At 32.0% G+C, this 24,476-nt stretch overlaps 1 protein-coding gene across 3 annotated transcripts; it reads right to left on the bottom strand.

Annotated features, from left to right (window-relative positions):
• Positions 1–1,167: 1,167 nt before the first annotated feature.
• Positions 1,168–5,364, bottom strand: LOC100258295 (pentatricopeptide repeat-containing protein At5g04780, mitochondrial). 3 transcript variants are annotated; one of them, XM_010660607.2, is made up of 4 exons: positions 2,661–5,364; positions 2,460–2,547; positions 2,335–2,382; positions 1,168–1,795 (listed from the first exon to the last, which is right to left on the bottom strand). In XM_010660607.2, exon 1 carries the CDS (start codon positions 4,882–4,884, stop codon positions 3,019–3,021), a length of 1,866 nt encoding a protein of 621 aa, XP_010658909.1. In that variant the 5' UTR covers positions 4,885–5,364; the 3' UTR covers positions 1,168–1,795; positions 2,335–2,382; positions 2,460–2,547; positions 2,661–3,018. The 3 variants fall into 3 exon arrangements, with proteins under 3 accessions (XP_010658909.1, XP_019079547.1, XP_019079546.1); XM_019224002.1 differs by having other exon boundaries at positions 1,168–2,382; positions 2,661–2,824; positions 2,912–5,364; XM_019224001.1 differs by having other exon boundaries at positions 1,168–2,382.
• Between the last annotated feature and the right edge of the window lie 19,112 nt (positions 5,365–24,476).

Here is a 24,476-nt window from a genome sequence, read left to right as displayed (position 1 = left end):
AATGGTTTTTTTAAAAAGGAATGCTGGTAAAAAAGAGGTAGAAGCGATTCGAGCCTTCTTTGATTTCCTCTAACCTTCTTTTTAAGTTTTCTTACAAGAAGGGATGAAAAACTAAAGTGAGTAGAATCAATATGCCCAATTTATATCTGAATCAAAATCGAACCCATCTTTGTCATGGAATGTGAATCAAACCAAGTTTGCTTCAAGTGACTTTGGTTTGATTTAGATGATTAGTTGAATACAAACTAATTTAAGTCTTAACTCTATTTTGTTTTTAAAATTAATTGAAACCAATTTGAATTTGATATTCAAAATATATGCAAAAATTTTAGCCAAAAATATAATGAATACATTTAGACATTAATTTGACCATAATCCTAAAATAATGAGTTATCTTAATAGAATCTAATATTACAAAACTCATCAAATATTGAACAATTATATATAAGTTTTTGAATGTCAATCTAGTTCAAGTTTTATCTATTAAGGAACAAAGAAACCAAAAACCAAATTGATAAAGTCGGTTTTCAAAATTCTCAAACCGAACCAATATGATCATTTTTAATTAGTATAGAATGATTTTTTGATTTTTTTCTCTTTTACCCCTAATTGGTTTCTATTTTCTTTTAAATAAATAAAAAGAAATGGAGAAATATAATTGGAAAAAAAAAACAAAGTTTTGTCCTTCTTTATTACTTTACCTCAAGAAACAATGTCGTGGATGTGTAATAAAAAAAAAAGGGCATGATTACCTAAGTTATGTTTGGTTTTTGAAAAGTTTTAGGAAAAAAATATATTAGGAATTATTTTTTCCATATTTAGTTGTTCTATGAAAAATATTAAAGAAAATCAAATGTAATTTGAATTAATTAGAAATTTATATATTTTCAAATTATTTTATTATTATATTGAAGAACTAAAATAAGTAGAGTAAGTTTGAAGTAGTATACAAAAATAATTTATTGACTTTAAATCTTTTTTTTTTTTCCATTCATATTTCCTTTTTATTCTAAATCTCTCTAAGAACATCATCCATCTTCTCATTCTAAATGTCAATGTTTTTTACTCATCTAATCATCATTAATATGTAGAATAGAAGAATGATTAGAGCCTATAATAAGCATGTTTTCAACTCTAGAATTAACAAATATAAGGTTCCAATGACAATTAACTAAAACAAGATCTAGTTCTTGATCAATCCATTACCACTAATATGATAACTATGTGAATTAGGAGGGGGGGCATAAGAGCCATTATCCATTAACTCGGTCATTGATAAAAATAACAAAGCCATTGATACAGGAAGTCTACGATACAAACCTTCTTTCTTTTAGTCCTAAAAGCTATTCGAAGTTTCAAACAGAATAGCACATCTCTTCACCCTTCATCCTGGCTGACTTAAGTCTATTAGTATCTTTTCAAATCTAAGGGGTAATTCAACGTGATAAACTGATTCACTCCTTCATTTCGTATTGGAGTTTGTTTGGCCCCTCAGATTCGAAGGAAATGGCTTTCTTTAAAATTTCATCTGTTTAGGCTGCACAACACTTGGAATTTGTCAGGGCTGTGCCTGAGTCTGAACAAATCAGCTCATTTCCTAAACTCCAGAGTAAGTTGATTGGCAGTGTCACAATGTCATTTGCATAGTAGGAACTGTTGTTGCATTTCAATGTTGGACTGGCATTATTCATAAGAATTAGCACTTCATTGCAAGTCATTTATGGGTTGTTTTGGGCTTCATAAGATCCTTTTTTCCCAGTTACCTCTCCCTGCATCAAAATAAGTTCCGCACTTCCTAGAAGGAATAGAACACACAAAATGTAATGATTAGATACATTAAGATGACCTAGACATAACAATAATGAGACTAATCTGTATGCACTGGTGTCTAGTCTATATGAAAGATTCATGATTTTTCTCAACAAAATAGACAAGTTTTCAATTGTCTTCTAATGAAAATGAAAGAGTATTACAGTCTGAAACAACGAGCCTTCATAAATCACAGGTATCATGAAAACAAACTAATAGTCACCCTCATCAAGTTCCCTTTTTTTTTTTTTTTCCCATAAAAGAGCCCTGCTTAATAGAAACACGGACCCCTGATAAATTGGAAGACGTGAAGTACATGGGTCATCACTTAAAATTTTTTAACTTCAATGTCCACAAAATTAAAATAAATACCTGAGCATTTGGTATAAGTTTCAACTATATGTTTACAGAACGGTAAGGAACCAAAAGAATAATGCAAATAAATATGTTAACCATGGAGATAGAACTAATTACCCACCATGTCAGGTGATCGTGTGGGTCCTTAGAGACTAAGATGTGACATACCTTCTTGGCCTCTGCTTCAGCTGCTCCAGTTTTTAGACCCATTGACAACTGCAAAAGGTCATCATATATATGTTGTTAGGATCAGCTTGAAAACTTCCATGTCATGAGGATGGTTTATAACATACCTATTATGGTCCAAGTATGCCATAACCTTGTTACAATACTCCATCACTTTGCTCTTCTCATTACGAAGCATAATGCCTTTTTACCAGTCTACAGAGGAGTCAAGTGAGAGATGACCTCTAGTTAAAATCAATCTCTTATGATGAAGCACATGAAAAATTGAACTTGAGCCGAAGAACTTAAAGTGGGAAACTTTGCATTACCATGGGCTATGTAACTGTGAATATGACTAAAGTTAATCAAGTTCGAAATCTGGTAAGCCCTCCACGCTCTTTGGAAATCAAGGTCTTTTCTCTAATTCATCATGTTACATTTTTTTGGTTGCAGAAAGCAAGGACACAGCTGCTGTGACAAAGATTTATACATCCTTTTGATAACAGAAACCACATTTCAGTCACTGTCACAAAATTGGCTTGAATAATGAGTTAATGATCATTGAAATGAATTCTTACACCTTTTTTCGCATGAGCGCTTGGATCCAAACTACGAGCAGCAGCTGGAATGTGTAAACCACACCCTGAAGATTAAAAAATACCACAGACCACAGACCTAACTGGCATTTCACCAAAACTCTCCACAGGAGCAATACCCATTCTTGAAATGATGAAATCGATTTGTATCCCTAACAATGATTTCCCTCTCTGTAATACTTGATGCAAGCTTCATAAAAGAATGACAATCCCCACAAATCCTGAGATTCTTCATAATCCTAATAGGTGCACCATGAGGTAAGACCATTATCCCAAAAGTTAGAGCTAGTTTCTCACTGTGGTGCCTTAAAAGTTCTTGCTTTCTGCTCTCTTCCACATCATGAAGGTCATGTTCAGTCTTGGCCTTGTAACCAATCTTCTTCATCTCTCCTACCAAATCCTCCAACTTCAAATAAATCTCAACAATTCTAGGGTGGTTTCTCTCTCCAACCATAAATGAGTGAACTTTGTGCTTAATTTCAATCCAACTCTTACCCCTCTCCTTCTTTGCTTTACTCTCTTTAAGAAGGTTCCTTGCCCTTGCAACTTCTTCCCACCTATCATTTGCTGCATAAATGTTTGAAAGTAACACATGGTTTCCTGCATTATGAGGTTCAATCTCAAATAAATGTTTAGCTGCAACTTCAGCCAGCTCAAGATTTCGATATATCCTACAAGATGCCAAAAGTGATCCCCACATTGAAGCAGTGGCATCAAAAGGCATTCTATCTATAAAATCTTTAGCTTCATGAAGCAGCCCTGCTCTACCAAGAATGTCAACCATGCAGGAATAATGAAGGACATTAGGAGACACATTGTGCACTCTTATCATAAGGTCAAAATATTTTCGTCCCTTTTCAACCAAACCTAGATGACTGCATGCAGATAAAACAGAAATATAAGTAATATCATTTGGACATATACCCATCTGCTGCATTTTCTCAAAGTAAATCATTGCCTCTAAAGAACGAACATGCCTAGAGAACCCAGAAAGAATTGCATTCCATAAAACAACATTCTTCTCCTCAACACTTGAAAAAACAGTGTAAGCTTCCTCAATTATTCCACATTTTGCATACATATCTATGAGAGATGAAATCACAAAAATATTTGATCCAATACCAGTTTTGCACGAAACAGCCTGCACCTGCTTCCCTTCAATCAGAGCTGCCCTAGCTGCACAAGCACTTAGAGCTGATGAAATTGTGAACTGGTTATGTTCCAACCCCATTGCCTGAGCTCTATGAAACAACACCAAAGCCTCCTCATAAAGCTCATTTTGTACATACCCTGCCACCATCGAACTCCATGTAACATCACTCCTCTCAGGCATACACTCAAAAACTAGGTTTGCATCCTTTACCAAACCACACTTAGCATACACATCAAGCAATGCAGTCCCTACAAACACATTTGAATCAAGTGCCGTCTTAAGAGCAAACCCATGCAGCTGTTTGCACTCAAATACACAACATTTTGCCGCACAAGCGCAAACAACACTGGAAACAGTGAATTCACTGCAAGAGGTCCCTTCTTTTTGCATCTGCATGAATAGAACAAGAGCCTTTTCGCAATCCCCATTCTGGGTATGTGAACCAACCATAGTATTCCATGAAACTAAGCTTCTTACAGGCATTTCATCAAACAATTTTCGTGCGGACTCAACAAGACCACATTTAGAGTACATGTTCATGAGCATATTTGACGTTATAGTATCTGCTCTTAACCCAACACGAATAATCTGTGCATGGCAAGCCATTCCTTCAATGGCTGCTCTATTTCTTGCACTACTCTGCAAGAGATGTTGCAACTCTGATACGTGGGTGGCACGTATTCCTACCCAAACGAGCTCTTTTGAGCTTGGTCTCTCGGCCATGGCATTGGAAATGGCTAACAAGTGTCTTACTTGCAAACTAAAACTATTACAGAGTATCTTCTGTTTCTTCAACATTCTCATTTTCTAACGATATGACCACCAAGATGTACAAGACATTGGCTTCATAGATGTGATGGCTTCTGGGTCTGTGGCCTACTTCACTAAGCCTTTTCCTGGAAATGTGGTGCAATGCCCCATGCACAAGGCTGAGTTCGTGATCAACAGCGTAGACCAAACCCACTTACCACTTCTGGTCCAGGGTTGACAACGTACAACTGCTGAGGAAGAGGCCCAAACAATAACCCAATAGTTGGACCATGCTCGGCTCGGCCCAAATGGTCAGATGGCAGCTTTTGATGTGGTGATGTGACAAATCAAAATGGCAAGGTAACAAAGGACTTGCAATCGATCCTCATCCCACGATCAGCACCCATATTCTATGATTCATTCAACCACCAACTTGGCTTGTCTTTTACAAAGTGCATTCGTAAGACCAGCGTGTATCTCAATCAAAAGTCAGTATAAAGATCCAAATATGAGATATCTCTCTCACTCATGGCCGCCCGGCTCATCTCCTTTTTCCTTCCCCTTTTTGTCTGTGTACCTTTATCAACGGTGGTGGACAAAGAACAAATTATTTTTTTGTGGTCGGGTTGATGATAAGGTCATCTGGGCCGGTTATACTTCAACTTGACTAGACTTGATTCTGTGTACCATTCAGTCTGTGTACAAAGAAAAAGTTCTCATGATATTGAATCTGGTTGTTGTTTTCCATCCATGGACTTGGACAGCCCATTTACAGTGGATGTGTTCACATTATACTTCAAAGGGTTCCGGATGAAGAATATCCAGAAGGTCTTTTAATATGAATCCTTCTAATTCCCATGCCACCTTTTTCTATATGTTTGCTAGACCTATCCATCCAAAATACTTTGCGTTATTCTTGAGAGTTGAAGTTGTCATCCATCTCAAAAGTAATGATGAAAAAAAAAAGGAGAGAAAAAATCCAAAAATTCTGTTATTTAATGTATAAAGCGTTTGGAAATTGTGGTAAAAAAATTCTCGTTCAATGGGATGTGTGAAATGATTAGAAACCTCACATTTTATATTGCATTTTTTTTTTATAATTAAATAGTCGAGTTTTACCAAGTCAACTACATGGAGGTTTGGCTCGGAAGACTTCGTAAGTGGATAAATTGTAAGTGAACTAGATATGATGCTAATTTTTAAGCAATGTGATTGAGTTTATATTAACACGGTTGAGTTTACATGTATATATCTATATTACTCGGCATCAAATAGAATACATGCATCATCATGAGAAAGAAAAAAGTCATTTCTCTTAGTTATATTATTTTCGTTATTTTTATCTTTATTTTAGATTATAGAATTTGAAGATAAAAAGTAATTTTTATCTTTATTTCATATTAAAGAGTTTGAATGCAAAAAGCAATTGAGGAGTTTGAAGAAGAATAGGATGCCTGAGTTTGAAGAAGTAATTGAGAAGGAATATAAAAAACAAACTTCACCTAAGTATGTTTGGTAAAATAACTTAATATAATAATGTAAAGTTAAAATTAACTTTAAATATTAAGTTAAAATAATTAACTTATTCTAAATCTCAATTTTTTTTTACTTCATTTGTCCATATTTAATAATAGCATATTTTACGACCATAGGTCCACACTTAATTTTTATGATAAGTATTTTGTAGTTTTCTTATGTTTTTACAATACTTTAAATATGAATGTTAAATAAATAATTTTTTTACTTAAGATTAATAAAAATAAACATTAGAAAAAAAGTTGCTCAACAATGATGCTTTTTACGTGTCAAGGAATGTATTCAATGGCATTTCCTGGAAGCGTCATCTATTCGCCTGTCATAATAAGTCTGCATATGATGATGCTTTTGAAAAGCACCATTGAAGAATCTGCATACGATGGTGCTTTTATAAAGCGCCATTGAAGAATTCGCATACAATGACACTTTAAAAAAATGTCATTGAAGAATCTGTATCAATTTTAAAAAGTGGCTTTGAAGACCTATTTTCATATACGTTGGCACTTACAAAAGCATCACTATAATGTGCAATATGTAGATATTTGCACCTGATATTAAAATAATTGAAACATAAGAAAAAAATTTATATACCAATAAAATGAAATGAAATAGTAACTGATTTTATATAAATAGTAACAACTATAATAAATAAAATATCAAATATAATAAATGCATGATGTCTGATAATTTATCTTACAAAACTCACATTTCATACATGCATACCACAAAAATCTCAAAATATATTAAAATAAATCATATTTACGACTCAAACAATCCATTCCTTTAACATAGTCATATTCTTTTTTCTTTCACATGCCCCTCAATTGTGCCTTGATCATATTGAATGAAAGTTATTTCCCGATTTTTTGCCTTTGAGATTTCTTGATCAATAAATATAGTCATTTTAACTAACACATAAATTCATGTCATGAGAAGACATTTGGAAAATTTGTTTATGCCTACCTTTGTGTTAATGTCTATGAGATGTTCATCAAGATATTTAATGATATTTCAAAGGCAATAAGGGCTTAACCTGTAATTTTTATTTATTTTTAAATGATGTAGTATAATTCGGAAATAGAAACTAAAATGCAACACAAGAAGGGTAACCATTATGAGTGCAGAAATTGATGCACCCTACTAGCAACAATGACAATAAGTGCAATATAATCAAGATTTGTGTGAAGAGAAGGCTTAAATGACTAGAGCAATGCCCAACCAGTTGCATTTGCATCCACAACACTACCATCAAACAAGGCTAGTTACATTAAATAAATAAAGATGATTTACAAAAAAAAATTATTAAAAAGATTATATCTAAGGGGAACCAAGAAGAACCTTTTGGTTGCAAACAAAATCAAATAGAGAATTTGCTCTATGGATGTAAAATTTAATAGTCAAGACTATGATAATGATGAATCAAATAAGAAAATTAACAATATAATTCAATTAAAGAATTTCCTGTTTTGATGTAACTCAACCAACCTTCTAAAGAAGTAGCAACTCCCTTGAAATTTTCACCACCAAGTTGTATAGATTCTCCCTTGATTAAACCCTTTAATAAAAAGTTGCTCCTGCATTAAAAAATGGAAATCAAAAGAGACAAAAAACAAGATTACCATTTTGACCATTAATTTAGAATCAAGATAACCTAATAATAAAAGACAATTGTTGCTATGTACATAAACACTTATATTTTCCCCTTGGCTATTAACAAAATTTTGAAGCAAGATGTATTTAAACTATAGAGAAAGGCAAAAGCTTGAAATCAAATTACTACAATTAGTTATGCTAGTGTAGAGTTTCATATAAGACATCAATCCATATTGAGGCTCATAAATCATTATACAAATGGATTACTAACCCATAATCAATAATCTCAATTCTTTTTTGGTGTGGCCTATATCCCATGAAGTTCAATCTTGATTCTACAAAATTTGGGTCATTTCTATCTTTAGTCACAAAATACTTACCAACTTTAAATTCTGACTCTTCATTTATTCATATACAATCTTCCTCAAAGCCTTCAGACGAAAGAAAGTATTAGTTGAGTCACCAACATCACCCACTCAGATCTTACTTCATTCAACTCATCTTTCGTATATGATTTCTTCCCCTAAAACTATTAAGGAGTAATATATGCATTTAGATCAATTAAATTGAAAAATAAAGAAATAGCTACTACTATGGAAATTTATAAACTTGTATAGACCTTTGATGTTAGACATCCTAGATTAGCAATAATATCTTTCATATACCTCATCACATAGTATCCACGTTCAACACTACCTGATTGCATCATACACTATTTACATAAATATAAACCGTTGTAAGCTTGGATTAATGTAATAGTTCTATGGCATTTTGTACTTTATTAGTTTGTTAATTTAATTAAGAAATGATATTCACGTTCACACAACTTAATCTATGAGTTACTCACCATTACTACAACCCAAGTTGGCTCCATTTTTTTATGATTTTTGTTTTTGTAGTGGATAATTTCTTAGTGCCCTACATGAAGATTAAAACATTTGTTATAGAATTGAATGCTTCATATTCGAGTATTGAGGGAAATAACTTACATATTCACAATCTCCTTAAGATCATCAGAAAGTTGATCTTGCAATTAGTTAAGGTAATATGTTGTCATTGTTCTTGTGCTTAGTGCCACCAAAACCCAATGGTAACTACACAATTCCATGTAATGTCAATTAAATATTAATTAGTTGGCATACAATAAGCTTACATATTCAACTCACACATGTTGAATAACTTACCCTGGGTTGTATGGAATAAAAATAAAGTCAACACAATTTGCATTCATTAATTGATTTGCAATAACCCTTAACCTATTTTCCTTGCTTGCTTCTCCCATTCCATCTTTGGAAACCAAAGCTGGATTTAAAGAAAAAAAATCGTTTTATGATCTTACCATCACCAATCTTCTTATGTAAGAGCCTAATTTAATTAAACATACCATTAAAAAAAAAGTCATTTTTTAATGCAACTAACATTAAAACAACATCTAACATGATTATTGTGAGAAATTAAACTATGATGAAACAACTAAATATAAATCAAAAGTCAAAGAAAATCTTCCTTCACCATATATAAAATATGATACAATTAGATGATGCTTCTATTGATGACATTATGGCATCCATAGCTTCATTCATGAGAAAGGTCCTAAAGCACTCTCCAAAAACATCCTTTGTGATGTCTACTACATGCACCTTCCCTTCTTTTAGTAATAGTTGAACTAGTGTAGCAAAGTTCTTAATATTTGTTGGGTTTTCAAACTTGGATTTTATTCCTGTTTCTTTTGTTTTTTGCTTTTAAAATTTCTTCAAATCTTATATAACAATGCATACAATTGCATATACAATTATTGTTCATTAAAAACATTCCTGTTCATATGCCCAAGAAAATGGAAATAAAAAATATTATATGAAAATTTTAATAGCAAACTTGGATCGAATGAGTAGCCATAATAACCTTTTTGGCAGGCCACAACACTTTATACCTAATAGCATTTCCAACGTTAGTAATTTGACCAGGAATGGGAATGGGAAGTGATGTATTTGGCTCATAAGGGGCATCCTCAATAACTAGGAAGTTGACACCACATTTAAGTATAACTATTCCATCTACAAATATAATTTTTTTTGTCCTTATGGCCAATTGACATTTCCTTACCTATAAAATGAAACAAAATCATTAACTTAAATGCAATCAATGAAGATGCAAGATTTTATTTAAGCTACAAGGAATGAATAAAGTGAGGAAAAATTTTCATCAAGGTAAAAGAATTTGCTTATTACCATACTTGAGTGTATTTCTATAAAATATAATCTTAGTAATGTATACTAGATTGTAAAAGTCTTAATGTGAAAAATAGTCTATGTTAATATGAGTTTTTTTTTTTTTTTTTTAATTTTTTTCTACGATTATCCCATTTGTCTTGAGATGGGTCATACTTATACAACTAAAGTTAAACCCTAACCCCATGACTAACACTTTTAAAGGATAGAAACATCCATTGGTGCATTGGTATTATAACATTTTTATAGTCTTATTAAACACACCCTTAACCATTTTAGTAAACATTATTGTGTTTAAGATAGAATTTACCTATCTACTTCAAGTAAGTAACTATATACAGTCTTGATGGTATAATGATGTGAATTAATAATACACCTTAAGATATTTCAGCTAGATGAGTGGTCTAAAGTTTATGATGTGTTGTGTTTTTATAAAAGAAATTATAGAATAATAAAATACCTTTTGCATTGTTGGGAACTAGTCATCAACTTGACGTTTTGGTTTCTCCACTACTTTAGGTAGGACAATTTTCTTTTGTTTAATGTTAAAGTTGCTAACATCAGACTGGGGTGTGGTAGGCATCATCTTAGAAAGCTTGGCTAAAATGTTTACCTCAAACTTAGATTGTCATTCTTGAGATTCTTTTACAAATTCTTGCATAGCAGGATCTACCATAAAATTGAAATATTATCACGTTGTATGATGTCTTCGTTTAGCCTGTACTTAGCCACTATATTCTGGAGTGCCTAAGGCTTTTGTAAGTATGTCACTATTGCCACTAAAACTTCGACCACACTCTTGGGACTCTTTCTACAACTCATCCTAAAAGAACATGATTTTATAAAGTTCAATATGATATTTGTTAACATAAACAAGGTACCAAAATAATTTATGTATATATGTTGGAAAATGTCCACTTACAATCTTCTCTACCATTGGTATAACAACTTCATCATAGGTGTCATCTTTTCTTTCCATTGCTTTCTTCCATAATAAGCTTCTATCAATGACTTTTGCATAGCAAGTTGTTGTTATCTATTAACAATACCATGCTTTGAGTACTTCACCAAGTTATGCATAAAATAAAGGAAAACAAGAAATTAATATTAACTTACCATCTCATCCTCAAGACCAGTGTATCCCTTCCTACTAAGATGGTGATTATAAACATGTTTCTTTCTTCTTTCTTTTTGAACTTCCCTAAACTCCTACAAAATTTATTTTATAGTTAGTAAATATAAATATGAGTAAGAGGGACATGTTAAATTAAAGTTTAAATTTTGTCCCTCTTATGTTAAATAAGAGATACGAAATTTATTAAAGTTTACTGAAATCTTAAAGGCAACCTTTCCTTGACAAATATAGTCTAATCTTTATCTTCAATAAAACTATACTTAATTGGTGGTTTCTTAAGAACCTTTGGTTGGTCTTTGAAAAGAAGAATAAACTTCATAGTCAACATGTTCTTGAATGATCAGAAGCATTTACCCATTGTTAACATACAATTCCTCATACTTTTTGAATCCAATGTAAAAGTAGCCTACACATTAGAGACATAGTTATTATTAGCTTAAAGTTGTTAGAAATGATACAAATTAGAGATTAGTGATTTCTTATAACAACTAGTTTACCTCAATGGAGTCCCACAACTTATCTTTTAATTGTATGAGTACATCTCGCCATGTATTATATCTAATGGGCACCATAATGCGTGTCAATATAGCTAAATAACTAGTGAGATGTAGAAGTTTGTCCAACATAAACACCATCAGGATTATACTTTATCACCAGCTTTATTTCTCTACTCCGATTTTTTATAACCATAGATTTTCTAGTTATCCCTCTACCCTTCTTTTTTTTTTTAGGTGGTTTTTCTCCTTGCTCTGCATTCATACCTATAATAAAAAAATTCATACAGTTTAAATATATATTTATAAAATATCCATAAACCTATATAAATATATTCAAATGACATCATCTGCCTTATATATAAAATAAATTTTTAGTTTCAAAATTTCAATTTCAGAACACATTACGTCACTAATTGATCTATACCAAACACTATAATTAAATTACCTTTGTGGATGCCTAGGTTTTCCACCTCTTCAAAGTACTAGTTACTAATGCTATCTAAGTCACCTTGAGAATGTAAACACCCACATGAAAAATGATATCTAAGTTAGCAATTAATCATAGCACACCCAAAGCATAACTCTTCATAACCAATATGATATAGTCCATGTCACTTTCTGTTAAAAGCTAATCATGTCTGCAAGTAAATGAGTAAAATACACATACTAACCCACCATGTATCTCTTAAAGACAATCCAACATTAACTAAAATTGAAACCATAACAAGTATCAAAGATCTTTGTAGAGCTAGTTGAACCAATAAACAAAAACATTACTTTATAGAAAATTGCATATGTATAACAATTTGAAAAATGAAAATCCCACAAATAATTACTTAGGAAGACAAGTACGTGGCAAATTCAATATATATAAGCATTCATAATATATAAAAAATGTTTGTTTACATCATTATAACAATGTTGTAATTTAGTTACATATAAGATTTGTTTTTAATCTAAATTCCCTCACAATTGCCTCAAATACAAATTGCATTTGAGTCATCCATTGCATCAAATGTTTTGACTTCTGGCAAAACTGAAATGATAGGATGGTTTTGAATAGAATCATCCTTGAGATCATCATCCGTCTTTCTTTCCAAAAAGTCTTTTTGAGGAGTTGACAAAACAACTGGTCATCTTAGATCAAGTTGATCTTGTACATATAAAAGACTTGCTTAACTTCGGATTCTAAAACGAAATGATCTGATTTATGAGCCATTTTGTTGAAGTCGACTAAGGTAAACCCAAGATCATCAAATTTAATGCCATTCTTATTATCAACCTAATCACACTTGAAAATTGGAATCCTGAATATGGTATAATCAAGGTCCCAAATCTCAGTAATAACCTCATAGAAACAAAGCTCACCAAACACTGGATTTTTATCCTTGGAACTAGCAATTTGCATTGTCGTAGCAATAATACTAACTCCACTATTTTGGGTAGCTTGTAAATCATCATATTCCTTGGTATTGTAGTGACACCCACTAATAACATAGCCATGATAGTTAGACACATAGTGGTTAGGACCATTAGCTATCCATTTAAGGGTTTTAGATAATGGTTTTTCATTACCAAAGGCAACTTCAACTTGGATGTATAAATTAAAAGTATTATTTATATGTTTACCATGACTGTAAAAATAATAAGGAAGATTTTACAACTACCCTAGTACCTTTTCTCATAACCAATAAGTAAAAGTACGCATGTGCTCATCTTGCACCCATTTTTCTCTTTTTGATTGGCATGGATATTTCATTCTTAGCCATTTCATGTGCTCTCTATGAAGTAATTTATAATAATTTCATAATTAGTATCCTATATTTAGCATAAGTATGAGAAAAAAAAACATAAGTTAGTTGTGCTTACTCGATATAAGGTTGGACTATAGTTGTATTTTCCAACACATAATGATGTGCTTGCAACCGCATATTAGAATCAACTTTCATGATATGACCTCTAGATATAGGTGCCCCAACATTTTGGTCAATGTTCGAACTACTAGGAATCCCAATTGAATCTATATTTGATAAGTACTCTATACAAAACTTGATGCCTTCTTCTACAATATAACATTCAACAATGAAACCTTCGGGTCGATTATGGTTTCGTACATGATCTTTTAACAATTTCATGAACCTTTCAAATGGGTACATCCACCTTAGGTAAACTGGTCCACAAAGTCTAACCTCTCTTCCAAGATGCACAATGAGATGAACCATGATATCGAAGAAGAAAAGTGGAAAGTACTTTTCAAGCAAACACAATGTCACTACTACCTCATTTTGTAACTCATCTAATGAAAGAACATCAACCACTTTATTACAAAGAGAATTAAAAAAGAAGCTTAATCTGAAAATGACAAGCCTAACATGCTTTGGCAAAACATATCGTAATGCCATTGGTAGTTGTTGTTGCATTAATGTATGATTGTCATGGAATTTCAAGTCTTTAAGTTTCAAGTCTTCAATTGACACTAGATTTCGAAGGTTAGAGTAGTACCCATCAGGAACCTTCACATGTGAATAAGTTTGGTAAAATATCTTCCTTTCAATTTTAGAAAGTGTATAACATGTAGGTGGGAGATAAGTTCTCTTTGATTCAAACTTTGGTGCTAACTCACTCCTTAAGCCTATGTTTATAAGGTCTAGACATGAGTTTAATCCATCTTTTGTCTTACTTGGAATGTTGAGTAAGGTACCAATGATGTTTTCACAAACATTTTTCTCAATATGCATTACATCCAAATTATGACGAACATGAAGATATTTCCAATACTCAAGATCAAAGAATATAGACTTCCTTTTTAAACAATTTGTAGTATTGTCATTGGATTTACCATGATTAACCTTTTTTTTTCCCCATGAGTTACAAATGAGATCCATTTTTCTTAGAATTTCCTCTCCACTTAATGCTTATAAAGGTAACCCAAAGTCTTGTTCACCATTAAATTCTTTCTTCTGTTTCCTAAAGGGATGGTTACATGGAGGAAATCGTCTATGACCTAATATGAGTTCTTTTTTTTCCATACTTCAATCTACGAGAGTATGTTTCTTCCCCACATATTGGACAAGCAAAATAACCTTTAACTATGCAACCAGACAATTTTCCATATGCAAGGAATTCATTGATTGTCCATAATAGAACAACTCATAATGTAAATAATTCTTGTTGATGTGCATCGTAAGCTTGAACCCTGACATCCCATAATGTTTTAAGGTCTTCCAACAACGATGCTAAATAGACATCAATGTCATTACCAGGTTTTTGTGGACCTAATAGTAACAAAGATAACATCATAAATTTTCTCTTCATGCACAACCATGGAGAAAGGTTATAAATGATCATTATAATAGGGCAATAACTATGTTTGCTACTCAATGATTTATGAGGATTTATACCATCCGCTGAAATGACAAGTCTTAAATTTTTAGGCTCTTCTGCAAAGTAAGGCCATCTATGGTCAACTAGCTTCCATGAGGAGGAGTTGGATGGATGATGCATTTTACCATCAAATTACTTTTACAAGAACTCCTTTCCTCTTTTTAATTCCTATCCTATCTACCTTCCACCTTGAAGTTCCACACATAAGACATGAAAATGGATCTTTCAACTTATTTTGATAAGATATACAATCAGTGGGGCATGTGTGTATTTTATCATATTCTCTTCCTAATTTATTTAATGTTTTTTTTTGCTTCATACATAAACAAGGGCACAGGATTTCGAAAATTAGGGCTTATTTTGGTTCTTTCTTTTATACATTTTGTGTGTAATTTTTGGGTTTAGATTGAAGGATTGATGTTTGAGAATGGAAACCTAAGTGTTTTCATCGGAAAATGCACAAAATTTTGGCCAAATTTTTTTTTCTCCAAAAAAACCAGGTCGTGTTCAGCCCGATGGAGAAGATGAACAGTGCATGATGACATCATCATGACATCATAAAAAACATTTTAAAAATTGTTGGAATTTTTTACGTGTGGACTTACATAATCAATGTGATAACGCCATAAATCAATGTTATTTCATTTTTGCATTGTGGTCCATAACGGGGCTGGACACATATTGTTGCTTGATTTTTTATGGGCGGTGTTCACTTGACTGACCCATTAAGTCAAGTGGTCCAAATAATGTGTGTAATGTGTGATATATATAAAAAAATATATTCAATGACATTATCACATTGATTATGTAAGTCCACACATAAAAAATTCCAACAATTCTCCCACTTGGACTACATAATCATAAATCAATGTCCCATAGAACCTCATTAAAACAAATAATCAAAAGCAATCATACATTCTTCATTGCTTGATTCACAGGGAAATATACAATAATAGCAATCCTTCCAACAATAGCATAATATTACAATACCAAAAATGGCTCCCACTAACTTAATGCAACCTAGGCTCCCAACAATCCCATTTGAGATACATGTTCATGAAACACAACTATGGGTAAGCCTTTTGTTAGTGGATCCGCCAACATACCTTTTGTTGACATGTGCTCTAATACCAATTGATGAAATTTTAAATGACATAGGATCACATGTAGACATTAAAGCATGCATTAAATGGCAATAAATGAAATGCTTACCTTGATTAATGCCATGGAAAGCCATTTTCATGCTCCACTGGTGTCCAAGAATATGCTCAATCTGTGATGGCATGAATCCGGGTTCAATGAGCTCTTCCCTTTCTACACCCAAGATTCAATCTGTGTGTGCTCTCAAGACGAGTGTGTAGTGCGTGCCCTTTTTTTCAGACCAAGAAGAAGAAGCCTTTCTTTGCACTTATATATATATATATTCATATACATCACACATTACACACATTATTTGGACCACTTGACTTAATGGGTCAGTCAAGTGAATTAGGGTCCTATAAAAAAATCAAGCAACAATATGTGTCCAGCCTCATTATGAACCACAATGCAAAAAATAAAATAACATTGATTATGTAAGTCCACACATAAAAAATTCTAACAATTTTGGGCCAGTCAAGTGGATTAGGGTGAGCCCATAAAAAATCAAGCAACAATATATGTCCAACCCCATTATGGATCACAATGAAAAAATAAAATAACATTGATTTATGGCATTATCACATTGATTATGTAAGTCCAAACATAAAAAAATCCAACAATTCTCCCACTTGGACTACATAATCAAACATCACAATATATACATAATCATAAATCAATGTCCCATAGAATCTCATCAAAGCAAATAATCAAAAGCAATCATACATGCTTCATTGCTTGATTCACAGGGAAATATACAATAATAGCAATCCTACCAACAATAGCATAATATTACAATACCAAAAATGACTCCCACTAACTTAATGCAACCTAGGCTCCCAACAACCTCATTTGAGATACATGTTCATGAAACACAACTATGGGTAAGCCATTTGTTAGTGGATCCGTCAACATACCTTTTGTTGACATGTGCTCAATATCAATAAGAGACTCTGCCACTTTCTCCTTAACAAAATAGAACTTTACATCAATATGCTTGGAGCGAGAAGTACTCCTAGTGTTCTTAGAGAAAGCAACAGTTGGGGAATTATCACAAAATAATTTCAACGGTTTAGAAATGGAGTCAACAACTCCCAAAGTTGATATAAAATTTTACATCCATATAGCATGACACCAAGCCTCATAACATGCCACATACTCTGCCTCCATAGTTGAGGATGTGGTAAGTGTCTGCTTGACACTTTTCCAAGATACAGCTCCTCCTGCCATCACAAAAATATAGCCCGTAGTGGATTTCTTATCATCTATGCACCCAACAAAATCAACATCACAAAATCCAACTACATCAAGTATGTTGGTGCGCTGATATGTCAACATTAAGTCCTTAGTTCCTTGCAAATACCTAAGGACCTTCTTAGCAGTTTTCCAAGGTTGATTCCTAGGATTGCTCAAGTACCTTCCCAACATGCCCACAAAAAAACCAATATTAGGGCGTGTACATACTTGAAGATACATAAGGTTGCCAACCAAATATGAATAAGGAATGGTTCTCATTTCCTCTCTCTCATCATCATTTTGAGGACACTGAGCCTTTGAAAACTTATCACCCTTCACAATTGGTGCTCTAGTTGAACTACAGTTGTGCATATTGAACCTCTTCAATATCTTCTCAATATAGGTTTTTTGAGACAATTTAAGCACCCCATGAGCCCTATCATGAAGAATCTTTATGCCTAAAACATAAGAAGCCTCACCAAGATCCTTCATGTCAAAATGGGTTGACAACATGTGCTTTGTCTCAATCAACAAGTCAGAATCATTTGATGCGAGTAGTATATCATCAACATATAAAACAAGAAATATGTAACTACTCCCACTGACCCTCAAATATATGCATCTGTCAATTGTATTATGTGTAAAACCATTTTGGGTGATAATCCTATCAAACTTCAGATACCACTGCCTCGAAGCCTGTTTAAGACCATAAATTGACTTATTGAGCTTGCAAACTAAATCTTCCTTTCCAACTTCTGCAAAACTAGTAGGTTGCTCCATATACACATCCTCATCTAGATCACCATTAAAGAAACTTGTCTTGACATCCATCTGATGTAGCTCCAAATCAAAATGAGCTACTATGGCCATAATCACTTTAAAAGAGTCATTGGTTGACACAGGTGAGAAGGTTTCTTTAAAATCAATTCCTTATCTTTGACTATAACCTTTAACCACAAGTCTAGCTTTATATTTCTCTATTTGCCCGCTAGAATCACTTTTGGTCTTAAAGACCCACTCGCATCCAATTGGTTTACAACCATGTGGCAATTCGACCAAATCTCAAACACCATTCTATTGAGGAGTGCCTGGCATTGTATATCTAGCATCAATGCCGCATTCAAACAGAAACTTAGCAAATGGTCCAAGATTCCGTCCAATCTCATCATATCTCCCATAATACTCACCACCTCTATCAAACTTCACAGCTTTAATGGGCTTTCCCAACTGCAGCTCCACCTTAGCCTTAAAGGCCTTAAACACATTAGGGAGTCAGATTTCTCATGGATTAGTTCAACATAACCATATCTAAAGAAATCATCAATAAAAGTGATGAAATATTTACCCCTAAAGCAGTTGGTGTCAAAGGACCACATATATCTGTGTGGATCAAGTCTAAAGTACTTCCACACCTATCAAACAACTCCTATTTGTACAACTTGACACACTTGGAATTGCGATGGGCAATCACATAAGTGTTTTTTATTGTCATAATAAATTTAAATATTTAACAAAAAAGGGCCTAGGACAACATTATTGGTATAAGATAAAAAATTATACCATAAAGAACAATAATAATAATAATTGTCCCAATAAAACCAAATTTAACAAATGCATAATAATTCTAAGAATACCAAGACAAAAAAAAAAAAAAAAGTTTTTTTATGACGTCATCATGCACTGTTCATCTTCTCCACCGGGCTTAACACGACCTGGTTCTTCTGAAGAAAAAAAATTTCGGCCAAAATTTTGTACAATTTTCGACGAAAACACTTAGGTTTCCATCCTCAAACATCAATCCTTCAATCTAAACCCAAAAATTACACAAAAAATGCATAAAAGGAAGAACCAAAATAAGCCCTAATTTTCGAAATCCCATCAAATGAGCTCCAAAAACCATAAAAAAAAATAATTTTTTTTTCTCCAAACAATATTTTCTACAAGTCTCCAACATCAGTCAGGCTTGAAAACCGAGAATCAACACCAAATGAAAAAAAAAAAAAAACCATAACATGGAGAGGCAACATATCTCCAAGCATTTGTAAAAGCTCTTAAAAAATTTTATCAAATCACCTATGACGTGTTTTTAGGTTGTACAATTTGACCAATGTAGATAATTTTGTAAAGTTTCTACAACCAGGATATACAGGTTTTTCCACATCTTGAAGTAATCTTTGAAACAATTTTGGCTCATTTTTACAATCATTTTGTGTAGCTTGAACCATTTCTATTGCACCCTCTACATCGTTAAATGGAAACCTATCATAATATTCTACTCTTTCAATTGGTGGTCCACTTGGAGTTACCTCTCCATGTCAATACCATGTATGGTCACTCTGATCAATTCCATAGAAAAACATATGTTCTCTAATATTTTGAAGTGTATGGAACATCATATTGCCACACTGCAAGCATGGACATTTAATGGAGTTCTTATGCATTGCAAATGCGATAAAACATTCTACCCCCATCCCCATACTCCTTTGATCTTCTATCCTTTAAGATCCATTTTTTAAGAACAAACTACCAGTATTGATCAAACTTCAAATGGAAGAAAATATCAACATTTTCTTCACTATTCATTTAGCAACCTCTCTTTCCTCTATTCAAATAATAATCAAGAAAATATAGTTCAACATTTGTTTAAGAGACCAAATTTAAAAGAAAATGGTTGAGCATTATCTTAACCATTTTAACCTATGTACATAGATCTATACTTCTAGAATAGCATGTTAATTATTGACATTTAAAAAGTGCGAAGGAAAAAAAAAATGGCATTAGATGTTGTTTGTAGTAATGATATTAAGAAGCTATAAATTTTGTTAAACTTGAAAACTTGCATTAAAGGAGGTGTATAACCATAATAAAACTAGTGCATATTAATATTATTATGTTGGGCTCATCCTTGACCTTTGCATCGAACTGTCTATTGGTGCATTTTCTAAATTGACTTCTTAAGCCACACAAACATTATCATTTGAGTACATCAACTTCTTATGCATGTTTTATGCATTCTAACATGTCTAACATCCAAAAATAAGGTAGTGGTTCCTATCCTATATAGGAATACATAATCTCTATGTGTCAACTGCTAATGTGCTCAATTTCATTTTAAAGAAATTTCGGCAACATATCCATATAGTTCTACAAGTACACAGAGTGGAGAAGGCATAATACGTGACCTTGTCCAAATATGCACCTAGAGAACAAGATGAAAAACTACAAAAATTTATAAAAATTAAATTAAGAACAAGCAATTAACTTCATAGATATTATGTTTTCCTACACTATCCAATTGGACAATTTAAGTATCATTTGCAAAAAAAAATATTTTTATCATATGCTAAACAATTTAAAATTTGTCAACTTGAAACCGACATAGATAAAACTGTTTTCACCATTCGACAACTTAAATGTCTTTTGTATGTAATAAAAAAAAAATTGTCTCACAATAATACTTGAATGGGAACTCTAAGGTTTCATGCATGCATAGTTGATTGAAATTAAAAATTAATTACTCATTGAATTATTACAACTTAGCAATATAACTCTCATTCTATCATGTTTATCACAAATATCTAACATTTAAGATGGAGGTATAATAACTTTTGTGCAACTTAGAGCTACATCTTCATGAAAATAGGTTCATACTAAATATTATTAAATTAACATGAATTGAAAATTTTAAATGCGTAACAAGTAATTATCTTATAAAACAAATAATAAGACAACCAAAAGAAAGCCATGACAGAATGACATGATCATGCAAATGTTTTGCACCTACAAAACAAGTAATATAAATGCCACTACTTATAATAGAATATAAGGTTGAGAAGAAAATATTGTCTTGCTAATAATATAAACTTAGGGTCTTTCACCACAAAAAAAGAATGATAATTTTTGTTTGGTTTGACTATCTCCTAGATTGTCTTGAAGCATCTACTGAGATCAAAGTAGTTTGGATGCATATAATGAAATAATAGTAATTGAAAAAAATCAAGTCACAGGTATAAAAACCAGTTTGGATTGTAGGTCATCCTTCAAAACCAATTAGTGTAAAGCATGTGTTAGCTATTGGTTTTCAACATACATCCAAGATGAAGTGATACAACATTTGGCAATATGGTTCACATTGTAAAAATAACAATAAAAATTAGAGATCAATTATGATAAATGAGGAATAAGGGTTTTTGATACAAAAACATACACTAGTATGATCACCCAAAGCTCAAATAGTAGAAAAAGCATAACATGGGTGGTAAAGATCATTAATTTAGCAATAGAAGCAAAATTTCGATAAGGAGAAAAAATTGTAATTAGATAACAAAATGAAATTAATTACTCACATTATCACATATAACTCATAAAACTTTCTTTTCAATACCAGAGTGTGGCTCATATCATATTTATATCCATTTCCTTATATTGATTTTGCCCCTAAGTTAATTTTTATTTTTTATTTGTTATTTTTTTTATAGGATGCCCCAAACTAGATTGGTCCTTCTAGAATATCTATTGCTTGTCAATGTTAATTCTAAGTTGGCTTTTATGAATGTTTTTCAATGCATTGAGATTTGGTTAGGTTAAACTTGAATAACTACTAGTACTCTGCAAAATAACAGTCAAAATAAAGCATTGTATGTTTCTGCTCACTATTTGTAATATGAAGTTCTTTCCAAAATTTAAATGTAGAAAAAAACATCATTGGACTACATTATAGATTTCTGTATGGGATGACATTGCTTTATCATGTTGCATTCATGACAACTTTTTAGATGTCAAAGACCATAAAAGCAAACAAAAAAGTTGAAGTTGAAGCCTTTTTTTTCTTTCTTTATGTATACAATCTATATGCTTAAATGAATACATCCACTAAAAACTGACTTATTTTCTTCATGGAAATATTACATTTAATAGGTGTGAATATAGCTTAATTTTGTAGGGTTCATATTGAAAATTTTTACAATTTTAAAATGCTCCTAAAATTTAAGCCACTATTTTTATAATTGAATTTTCATATCATTGCATAATAGAACTAGCTAGTGAGGTGGTGAGGAGTGTGTTGGGGTATGAAGATTAGAAGGATGGTGAGATGATGGTGACCGTGTGCATGGGACTTAAAGTTCAACATTTATTGAATCTATTAGATTTTATTTCTCCATAAACATAAACAACAATTAAACTTATCAAAAATCATACAATCACAACATGAAAATTCAAATTAATTCTTTGTAATTTTAGTCATGCCCAAATTAACTTCCAAAACATGCCTTATCTTATTAAAGTCACTTCTGGTGATTTCTTTAAGCACATAAAATCCATCTCAATATTTCTTCTCATTTCATATTAGCCTATTTGGAGTTTTTCTCAGGGGCACTCATTTCTCATATTTCCCTAATCTTTAATATCCAAACATGGGAAGTTAGAAACTTCCCTAGGACCACGAGATTAATATGATTAAAGAGGGCTCATGGTTTCTTAATTTGATTCTTCAAACAATTAAAAAATCAGGTAATATTGGGCAATTCATCTCAACCAAACTAATTTCAAAAATCTAAAAAACATATTTTTCCTAGCAAGTAATTTTTTTTTTATATATCTTAAATGAAAACATAATTTGGACTTGCAATAGTTTCTATTTTCCTATAAAAATATAACAATGTCACTTGATCTAGCCTTCATTTTCTAAGAAACAACTTCTTGGAAGCTCAAATATAGAATAAGCAAAAGTAGAAGCACTAAGAAATTCATAAGTAGCAGATATTGCATCTATAAATACACAAGAAGTTTTACCATGACCAATATTAGGATGTGAACTTTATGAAAGAAATTCTTTACAACATAAACTTTTTATACATCAGTTTGCCTCATTCACATGGCAACAAAAGAATGTCCTGCATTCTAGAGAATTTCATCTTATTGATAAGTGCAACAAAACAGTTTCAGGCCATACCCTCACAAACATCTAAGATAATACTCCAATATCCTATGTTTGATGTTTCTATAAATATGGCATTTTGAAATGGTTATGGTGTCTTGATTACTTATTAGTTAAGATTATGGTTTTCTTAATTGATAATTACTTCCACTAATAGATTAGGAGTATTTTGAACAAAAAAAATGATTTCAATGTGGCTTGCTACCAAAATCTTGATCTGTGCCAAGTTGGATTATAGTACGTTTACAACATGGGCATATCAAATGTCTAATGTTTATGTTATATCTAGCTGCAACATACTTATGCAATGCCTACTAAATAATAAAAGTCATCTACTACAAAAGAGAAATTCTATTGTTCAAAGAAGACTTACTATTTACTGCTTCTAACAAAATTTAATTTGTTATTTCCATTAACACTGTCTTTTTTCTAATTCTTATTTGATTTTTTTGTCTATTTTTGTAATAGAATTAACTCAAACTTCTATAACAATCATATCCTATTCCTTTCTTTCACTATAGATATAATAAAAATCACGAATATAATAGTAAGAGAAGTTTATAGCTTTTAAGCATATATCCAGAACACTAGATCATAGTGGATGGTAGTTCATCCTTTAGAACCATCAATTATCATGGCATTCATAATAAGAAAAATCAAAATTATAATAGTAATTGACTTTAATATAGATGAAGAAACACAACATCATAAGAAAGATATTAGCAACATCTTTTAAGTATGGTCTATTATTATCTCCTAAAAACAATGTCTATTTCAATGACTACCAGGGAAAAAGGAGAATAACTAGGGAGCATCAGTAACTTAGAACTTTAACAGAATCCAACGTGATCGCACATATTTTATTAAATTTAAAATACACAAGATCAAGCTTAAACCATCGATACATATAATTTACCTCATGTCCAATGTTGTTCCATATTGTAGAAGAAGAACTAAGTGAT

This window comes from Vitis vinifera, chromosome 13 (assembly GCF_030704535.1).
Source record: "Vitis vinifera cultivar Pinot Noir 40024 chromosome 13, ASM3070453v1".
Taxonomy (NCBI): Eukaryota; Viridiplantae; Streptophyta; class Magnoliopsida; order Vitales; family Vitaceae; genus Vitis; species Vitis vinifera.
The sequence above is the reverse complement of the archived record's forward strand: the minus strand, read 5'-3'. Positions and strand labels throughout refer to the sequence as shown.